Genomic DNA, 10368 nt, shown 5'->3' with positions numbered 1-10368 from the left:
TTTTCCTTCTGTTGCATTCCCTTTGGAGGGCCTACTTTCTTTGTTTATTCAATGGTCGACATACCTCACAATGGTAATATAAGTGGTACCAAATTACTTTTTTCACCCAGAACCATGTGATGGATCATTTTCATAAGTTATACAGCGTCCCGAAGCGATTAGATTATTATGTTTGCTGTGAGAAAACAAGGGAACACAGAGAGGCGAGTAAAAGATGAGAAACAGACTCTCTCAGCGCCATTGTTACATTAACCTAACAAAAACATGCTGATCTGCACCTGCAAAATCTCTTTTCTTAACAGTCCGTATGTGGAAGTAGTATAAAAGCCATGTTCTGCATCATTTTGGCATCAGCAGTAGTCTTGAGGAGAACATCGGAAGAGTCTCTTTAATCTCATGAATGTAAAATCATCCTTTCTTATGTACCAAAGCCCCTCCGGGATGGCTCATGCCTTAAAAGGATAGTTAACGGTTTCAGACGGTTTCATAAAAGATAATCTATGAATTAACATGAATCCATAAGCCTAGGATTTTTATCCTGTTGATCCTGCTGCATCATAAGAAATCTGCAACCCTGTCAGTTACAACAAATTCACATATTTCATTAAGGCATTTAGCAGACGCTTTTATCCAAAGTGACTTACAATAAGTGCATTTGTCTAAAGTACGTCAATCAAATCAGTCATCGTAAGTAAAACCTGCGATAGAAACAAGTGCCATCGGCAGTCACAGTGCTAGAGACAACAACTTGTTAGGTTTATTTATTTATTTTGTCTTTATTTTTCTTTTCAGACTATTTATAATGTAAACGATTCTATATAATGAGGTTATTATTATTCAGTTTGAAATATATTTCCAAAGACTTGTGTGGGTGGGGGGGAGACAAAAAGGTTTATTTGTTAAGAATATTCCACTGCATTCAAACACACCCACCTAATAAGCTACCGTGGCATTGATGCACAGTGCCTTCTCTAATTCCATTAATTAATGTCATAGAGCCTTATCACATTCTATGGAAATTAACATAATTAAAAACATGCCACCCAACACCCAACATTCCATAACAGTATTATCCAGGTCATGCAGCTTTGAATGTTTGAGGGCTGTGTCATCCAGAAAGCCACATTATTATTTTTATTGTAACATCGGGTCTCGCGCATGAACGAGATGCAGCACACTGTAAATGTGATTAAAAATTTAATGTTGACTCAAGTCAACAGAGGGATTCTGTATACAGTATCCTGTTCCCCATATATAATGTACATTATATAGGCATTTCTAACCAGTTCCATGCAACGGTAGCATTGAGATGAGTAATAACACAGTCAATAGGTTCAATAATGCAACACTTGGGGGAAATCGACGTGACACAGTCTTTACAGTACGGTTGACTGAAGATTAATGAGCGTATAGGCCAGGCAGACATAAGAATAATGGTCGAGAACAACAGAGAAATCCTCATTAAAGAACATCACCCCACAGAAAGAAAAGACAAAACATACTAAACTTTACTTTTCTGTTTGCCTGGAATTTACAAACAAAGGTAATGAAAACATGGCTGCTTTTTTGGTGCTTGTGTTTACTTGTGTTACTTAATTACACAATTCCCCAATACCATGTTAAACTTCAAGTAGATCTTCGGTTAATAGCTGAATCTAATATAAAGCTTAACCAACACTTGCACATTTGCCTTAAAGAGTTGTATGCTGTTCCTTTTTCCATTTGTACTCCTCAACGACAGATAAAAAAGAACATCTTTGACCACACTTGTGTGTATAGCCTTTAGTTTAGAGACTCAATTATTCATTTGGCAATTTCACACATCACAAGGTTACATATGTTAACTGCAGATCTCCCAAAGATAACCCTTTGAGCTATTTCCAAATGGCCATCTCTCTCTCCCCTCATCTGGACAGTTAATAAATGAGACATGAGCACCACTCTGTAATGCTGTCAGCCAAGAAGAACCTATTTCTCTGGAGGAACATAAAAACTGCAGTGTCAGATTAGATTGATAACAAGGAGAAGAACCAATAATCACTGTAACACACACACCACAGCATGAATTCATTGAAAAGCACAAACAGTCATTTGGCTCATGGAGATGGACACGAATGTTCGCTCTATATCTTTGCTTTAAGAGGAGAAAAGTGCCTGTTGCTAGCTTCCAGCATCTCTCTCTCCCTCTTCATTCATATATCAAACTAATTACAACTTTGGCTCCATCTTTGAAAAACTCTCTAATCAATAATTAACAGTGCTTTTCATGAGGTTTTAGAAGGGTGTTCTGAGATCTGGACAGAGATCTGGACACAGCCCTCAAGCCTTCTCTGTTCCATCTCTCTCTCTGTCTCTCTGTCTCTCTGTCTCTCTCTCTCTCTGCCTGAATGATAGCTTCCACTCGAGCCCTCTGCTTGTTCAGTTAAATGTTTCATTAGCTCTGGTGAAACAGTTTGCTTTGTACTCAGTGTTGGACTCAGTGTTGGACTCAGTGTTGGACTCAGTTTCCTCCCAGTTCTTCTAATTTGTTTGCTTTTAGTTACCCTTTGGTCTTCAGTGGCCCATCCACAGCAGGCCTTATTACATTAGCAGCCAGCCACCAGCAGGACACAAGGGGGCCTGTGTGTGTGTGTGTATGTATAATAAGGGCTGCCACACCACCCTGTGGGCTCAGGTCTGTGTGGTGGAGACAGGAGGGACCCTGGAGGTTGTGTTTACTAGTTAAACCAAACCAGGCTATCTATGGTGCTGGTTGGCAGTAGGCCAGAGAGTCAGCCTGTTTGTGTCTGACGTCGACTGGTAGAGATTGAGGAGTAAAAAAAGGAGAATAAAAAAAGTCTCAGTACCTAACATGCTCCTACCAACCTTCCAGACTCCAGGTACCCACTGTTCTGACCCCAGACACTCCATTCCCAGTCCCATCAGTTAGGCCACAGCCCTCCTAAGGCATACACTAAAACAGCCACAGACCAAGATTGGCACAGTTTTACTACCATGGCTTTAATGGATCGCTCCCAGCTAGAAATATTTCAAGCAAAGCATGATTTGGCAATAAAAATGCATCATTATTGACGTTTTTTCTTTTTTATAGCACACTGAATTGCTTTGTTTGAGCGGTAGAACCACAGGGGTTTTGCCCGCCAATGGTTTCCTGAAAGGCAAGAAACCAGGGGACCTTTAAACGTGCTAGACTCTGTTATTTCAGCACTTTATTGACTTGTTTATGACTTGACTATCATCCACAAGTACATCCCATGCATACGAACTACCTAAACTTAAGCTCACAGTCACTTTACTACTGTCTTTTATGTCCTGTACTATTGACACTTTTTATTGAATTTTGCCCTAGTGCCTTAGTGTCTACAAATTGCTAAATAGTGCTAATTGTAAATAATCTTATTGTCACTTGCCCTGTACTATTGTCATATATTGTTTTATTATTATTATCTTGTGTTAACTTATGGAGATCTGAACTGCACATGTGTTTGATACCATTCCTCATTCCATTCCATGCATTACAATGAGTGCATCCGCCGATTTCTACCTCACCAGCCCCCCCTGAACTGTGGGGGTGTGCAGTCTGGTAGGTTATTATGGGCCACTCTGTTTAAAGATGTTGGATAGTCTTTGCTGGATTTGAATGTTTGACCTCATGTCTGTGTGTTTTAGTTGGGCTCATATCACAGCTGGAAGCTGTTGTTTCATTTCTAGTCGCAGCATGTGGCAGGTTGGAGTACGTCTCCTGTGAGGATGAATGAACTTTAGAAAGGGGGTGTAAATTGACTTAATATACGAGTGATGAGTATCATCATTTCCCTCCTCCTTATAAAAGCCTTTATGATCTCTCCACAGCACTATGAAAAGGACGCATTGGTACACTGGTACAAAACAAGACCACAAAGACTGACTGTATAGTCACGTGTTGCACTTCAAAGTCTCTTCTCACTCGACTTTGAAACACATTCAGATGGACCAAGACAGACAGCGTTTCGATCCGAGTAGGACGAAAAACTAAAAATGGGAGGCGTGAGTGTCACTGACAGATTACTGACCATGGGGTCACATTCACACACAGAGCCTGCCTACCAGTCAAGCATGCTGTGATGTGATGCAAATCTTTTCTTTTGAGATCCATGTGAATATCTGTTTTTGCTCGGAGCAGGCCTTGTGTTACATCTGTGCCATGAAGTACAATGGCATCGGGTTTCATTGACATTGACAAGATGGCAGGATCAATATTGATTGTTTAATTTGTTTATTGGTTCTTTCTCTATGCTCTGAGCTATGCCATATTCCCTGACACTGAAGAGAGTTAAACACAAGACTATGAACTGTGGTCTATATCAATGTAGCCCCTCGTGAGATTTTAGAAAATGAGTGACTCCTCATTCCTCATAATTAGAAATCATACTTTCTCAAACCTTATTCCTCTGAAGTAAGCATACAAGCAGGAAATGTGAATCAGTGTAAGAAATGTGGTGAACAATATTCATCTATACTCAGACATTTATAGACATTTATTATTTCATGTACAGTGAATGATTTTAGTGTAACAAAATCCATGCTCTTCTTTAAATGGAAACAACATCTTAAACACACAGGAAAAACAAAACAAAAAAACAAGTCCTTGTAAAGTCCTCTAAGCTGATGGTTGCTGCATAGCCCTTGAGGTTGTTGTGACCACAGTGGTGATGTGCAGTGTGCGGCTCTAGATGCACTTGAGGAGGAATGAGTTGCAGCTTCCTCCCCTGGCGCAGTCACACAGCTTTCCAATGCGGGGACCCAGTCTCATGGCACACCGATCGCCCATCCGACACTGAGGAGAGAGAGAGAGAGAGAGAGAGAGAGAGAGAGAGAGAGAGAGAGAGAGAGAGAGAGAGAGAGAGAGAGAGTGTAAAAAAAAAGGAGGGGGGGCAGCAAGGCTTTATCTCACAACACCCTTCTAAAACTTAATGAACAACATTATGGATTAGACAGTTTTCAAAGACCGAGTCAAAGTTCTAATTAGTTTGATATATGAATGAAATGGTGTTTGCGTTGTGTTTTTAGCCTCATCCTTTCAGTTAATTAGCCGACTATATTGATTAGCCTGTACTGTAGCCTAATTGCATTTAAGCCGGAGGCTGTTTGCATTTCGGTTGCATTGTTTTTAATTACTGACATATCACTCTTGCTAATTGGTTTGAATATTACATTTCAAATGTAACTGCAGTGCAATGGTGCATGTGCAGAGGAATATTAATTCATAAATATATTCATATTCTCAGGTTAAATGGCTGAACAAATTGTAGGCTATAGGTTAATTATGTACCAACAAATGAGTCATGGTTAAATACTATTTTTCCAAATAATAATAATAATAATAATGTATTTATTTATAATAATAATAATACATTTCCATCGACCTTTTTAAAGTGAGAACATAATCATTTAGATTATTCACAATGAAGTCATTCATATGCTCACAATAACGGCCCTTATTGGGTGACGTGTTGTTTTGAAGTAGGACCGGTGTGTTCGCGGCCGGACTCACCAGCGGGATGCCTCTCTTCTCGGCAGAGGGAAGACGGCTCTGCATCTTCCCCAGAAGAGCCTCCATCGCCTCGATCTGGACAGAGTAATAGAGGGGTTGAATAACTTCGATCATTGTTTTGGGGGTATCCTAAACATCTTTGGTCTATTGAAAGAATTTCAGAGAAACTGTGTGAAAGTATACAATCATGCCTCGTCACATTGTTCAACAACAGAACCTATGGTGTTTTCTTTCTTCCTCTCCCCACATAATACTTAGCAATAACTAACAATCTAGTTGAGCAAATTAGTTAATGCATTTGAAAACATCTCTCAACACTTGAACATAAACGCCACTAAATATCAACAGGTATAGCCTATATAGGCCTACATAAACGCCACTAAATATCAGTAGGGCCTAATATACGTACAAGTTCTTTCTCTGAGGCCGCTGCAGGGTTCTGAACTTCTCCAAAGTCTTCTGCGGAGACTTCCTCCGTCGCCTGTCCGCGGCACATGAGGGACAGCAGGCCGGCCAGCAGCAGTCCGCGCAGCACCCCGGAGCTATCCATGGTCCTGATGCGGTTTGGTGGTCGCGGAATGCGGTTTGGTGGTCGCGGAATGCGGTTTGGTGGTCGCGGAATGCGGTTTGGTGGTCGCGGCGAGAGAGCGGGGATGGTCTTGACTGGACAATTGCAAGTCCAGAGAAAGCATAAAGTTGCAGACGGACCACCACCTTTATAGGCTAAGGAGGGGGGGTAGGGGAGGGGAGGGGAATGGAAGGGACAGGGTTTACTAAAAGAGCCGTTATTATAGCACTGATCAAGGGAGTAGCTATAGTTGTTTTCCAGTGAGTGTTTTTTTATTTTTTATTCAATAAGAATTCTCATCCTCATTCAGCTCGTATTGATTTACATTTGATTTAAAGGTTGTATGGTATTGTTCAGGGTGTGTGTGTGTGTGTGTGTGTGTGTGTGTGTGTGTGTGTGTGTGTGTGTGTGCGTGCGTGCGTGCGTGTGTGTGTGTGTGTGTGTGTGTGTATTAAATGACTGTATTAAAAGCTGCAACGTTTGCAGGAAAAGTGCTATACAAATAAAAGTTATTAAAAGTTATTATTATTAGGTATTGGTTCATAGTAAGTCCAGCTTTGGGTGGGTCGAGGCGGAAAAATGTTTATAGGGTTTAATACATATCCTATATAGAGTTTAGAGTTAAATACATATCCTATCCGTATCGTCAGGGCCAGCCCTAAGACTTTGGGGTAGGGGGAGGGGGGGTGGTAGTGGACTTTTTGAGTGACGGGGGTGGGGGGTTGCAGAGTTTTTGATTGACGGGTGGTAGCTTGCGCTAAATCGACGGCGCAAGTGTGGCGCCCTCTAGCGGTTGTGGCCCGAAACAACCGCATAGTGTTCATGCGGCCGGCTCTGCGTATCCTACCTAACTATCTACTGTATTTCTATGAACATACCGAGAGACTGGTCTCAAGACTGTTCATCTTATTGGGCTGATGCATGGCTAAAGGGCTCTGCACACAGCGTGCGATTTCTGTTGCGCGTCAACGTTCCATTTTGAAGTTTGAATGGAAGTCTATGAGAACATCGCATTTACCCACACACGGCCCCGATTTTAATCGCACGGCGAACATTCGATTCCATTCATTTGACAGTGCGACAAAACTCGCACGCCGTGTGCTTTGTCCCATTCAAAATGAATGGAATCGAATGTTCGCCGTGCGATTAAAATCGGGGCCGTGTGTGGGTAAATGCGATGTTCTCATAGACTTCCATTCAAACTTCAAAATGGAACGTTGACGCGCAACAGAAATCGCACGCTGTGTGCAGAGCCCTTAAGGCTTTTGCAGTCCAGCATGAAGACATTTAGGCTTTTGCAGTCCAGCATGAAGACATTGAGGCTTTTACAGTCCAGCATGAAGGGTAGTTCATTGGGGGTAGTGGTGGTCTAGTGGATAGTGAGTTGGACTTGTGATCGGAAGGTTGTGAGTTCAAAATCCCGCCTGAAGCCACACCACTACTAGTGTGCCCTTGGGTAAGGCACTTAGCCCTCAGTTACTCCAGGGGGAATGTCCCTGTAATTCGTAATTGTAAGTCGCTTTGGATAAAAGCGTCTGCTAAATGGCAAAATTAATTAATTAATTAATTACAAAAAATTAATTAATACAAATTAAGACACTTCTTTAAAAAAAAAAACTTTATTTAACCAGGTAAGACAATTAAGTACAGATTCTTATTTACAATGCCGACCTGGCAAAAGGCACAGTCTTTTGAGGGGTAGGGAGTAGGGTGTAAAAGAAATACCATTAAACATGACAAGACAAAAACAGAGCAGAGAACAATAATGCAAGATGCTGACCTGAAGGTAGTACTACCGAAGTTCTATCAGCATGTTAAATGTGCAACAAGAGGAGAAAAAACACTGGATAAGGTATACACCAACATCAAGCTTGCTTACAAGGCTAGACCGCTAGCTCATCTAGGCATGTCTGACCATGTGTCAATCCTCCTGATCCCAGCCTACACTCCCATGAGGAAAAGTGCTCCCATCACCACTAAGACTGTCAGAACCTGGCCAGCAGGGTCCGCTCCACTGCAGATCTGCCTGAATGACACCTCATGGCAGGAATATGAGCATGAGGACCTGGAACAGTTCACGTCGTCGGTTCTGAACCACATAGTGAACTGCACCAACTCAGCCACCGTGGACAAACGGGTCTGGGTCTACCCCAACACGAAGCCATGGATGACTGGGAAGGTCCAAAAACTGCTCAAGGAGAGGGACAACGCCTTCTCAGGGAAGGGCACACTGCTGTACAGCACCACCAGGGCTAACCTAAAGCGCGGCATCCGGGAGGCCAAGGCAGACCACAGAGAGAAGATTGAGGAATGCTTCCTGAGCAACGACTCCAGGCGGGTGTGGCAGGGGGTTCAGCACATGACAAACTTCAGAGCCAACAGGCTCACAGCCGCGGAGGACGACCCCCTGCTGGCGGAACAGCTGAACTCCTTCTACGCCCAGTTCGACGAGGGGCGAACTGAGGTAACCACAACACAAACACCACTCTCTCCAGCTCTCAGCAGCCTCACCCTCACAGAGCATGAAGTGAGACGCGTGCTGAAGGCGGTGGACCCCAGGAAAGCCTCAGGGCCGGATGGCGTCCTGGGACGGGTGCTGAGGGACTGCGCCGACCAGCTGGCCGGGGTTTTCACCAACATCCTCAACCAGTCCCTGTCCCAGGCCACCATCCCACCCTGCCTGAAAACCTCAACTATCATCCCAGTCCCGAAGAAAAGCACGGTGAGCTGCCTAAACGACTACCGCCCGGTGGCACTCACACCAATCATCATGAAGTGCTTCGAGAAACTAGTCCGGGCTGACATAGTCACACGCCTCCCGCGCAACCTGGATCCATACCAGTTCGCCTACAGAGCCCACAGGTCCACAGAGGACGCCATCGCGACGACTCTCCACTCCACTCTATCCCACCTGGAGAGGGGAAACAGCTACGCGAGACTGCTCTTTGTGGACTTCAGCTCTGCCTTCAACACCATCCTTCCAGACAGGCTAGTGACCAAACTACTAGACCTGGGACTATCACACTCTATATGTGCATGGATCAAGGACTTCCTGTCTGACCGCCCCCAGAGGGTGCGGGTGGGCTCCCACACCTCCACAGCCCTCAGACTCAGCACTGGGTCCCCCCAGGGCTGCGTGCTAAGCCCCATCCTCTACAACCTCTACACCTACGACTTCACCCCCGTCCACCCCAGCAACTCCATCGTAAAGTTTGCAGACGACACCACCGTGGTGGGCTGCATCTCGGGGGGGGACGAGGCGGCGTACAGGGATGAGGTAGAGCAGCTGAGCAAGCTGTGCAAGGTTAACAACCTGCTGCTGAACCAGTCAAAGACCCAGGAAATCATCGTGGACTTCAGGAGGAAAAAATCTGAGGTCCAGCCCCTGCTCATCGACGGAGGGAGCGTGGAGAGAGTCTCAACCCTCCGATTCCTGGGGGTGCACATACAGGATGACCTGTCCTGGAAAAACAACACAGCAGCCATCATCAAGAAGGCACAACAGCGGCTCTTCTTCCTGAGAGTCCTCAGGAAAGACCACATCGGACAGGAGATGCTGGTGGCCTTCTACCGCTGCGCAGTGGAGAGCATCCTCACCTACTGCATCTGCAACTGGTTCTCCAGCTGCACAGCCGCAGAGAGGAATGCGCTACAGAGAGTCGTGAGATCGGCCCAGAAGATCACCGGCGCCCCCCTCCCCTCTCTGGAAGAGCTGTACAACACACGCTGCCTCAGGAAGGCCTCCAAGATCTCCAGAGACCCATCCCACCCTGGGTACGAACACTTTTCTCGGCTGCCCTCGAACAGGCGGTTCAGGACCATGTTCGCAAGGAAAAACAGACTGAAGCTCAGCTTCTACCCCAGGGCCATTCAGGCCCTGAACACAGCAAAGACCTAGGTTCTGGGCCCTGGACAGTCTGGACGGATTGATGGTAGCTGCTGGATTGAAATCAGGTGTAGTGCTGAGGCACAAATGTGTACATTTCAAGCCTGCAAACTGCGACACTTTAAATGAATGTGCAATAACACTATGTGCAATATGACAACCCTAGGGTACATAAGGTTCAGAGAATAGGAAATGTTAGAATAGGTATAACATAGCATAGAGTACAGCACAGTGTTTTATTTGTATAGTATAGTATAGTGGATAGTGTACATAGCCTTTATTTATGTAAACCAGCTCCTTTCCCTTCTTGTTTTTTAGTTGTTGTTTTTTCCTAGCACCAGGGGAGACCCCCCTCCCAAATTTCATTGTTTGGTACCTGTA

At 44.5% G+C, this 10368-nt stretch overlaps 1 protein-coding gene across 1 annotated transcript; it reads right to left on the bottom strand.

Annotated features, from left to right (window-relative positions):
- Positions 1 to 4708: 4708 nt before the first annotated feature.
- cartl (cocaine- and amphetamine-regulated transcript-like) lies at positions 4709 to 6083 on the bottom strand (the record flags this gene model as incomplete). Its single annotated transcript, XM_080539888.1, has 3 exons — positions 4709 to 4816; positions 5534 to 5608; positions 5943 to 6083. The coding sequence occupies 3 exons, from the start codon at positions 6081 to 6083 to the stop codon at positions 4709 to 4711; spliced, it is 324 nt and encodes a 107-aa protein (XP_080396014.1).
- Positions 6084 to 10368: the final 4285 nt, after the last annotated feature.

This window comes from Nansenia antarctica (assembly GCF_963989245.1).
Source record: "Nansenia antarctica genome assembly, chromosome: 9".
NCBI classification, from domain to species: Eukaryota; Metazoa; Chordata; class Actinopteri; order Argentiniformes; family Microstomatidae; genus Nansenia; species Nansenia antarctica.
Note: the sequence above shows the minus strand (reverse complement) of the source record. Positions and strands in the feature narration are given on the sequence as shown.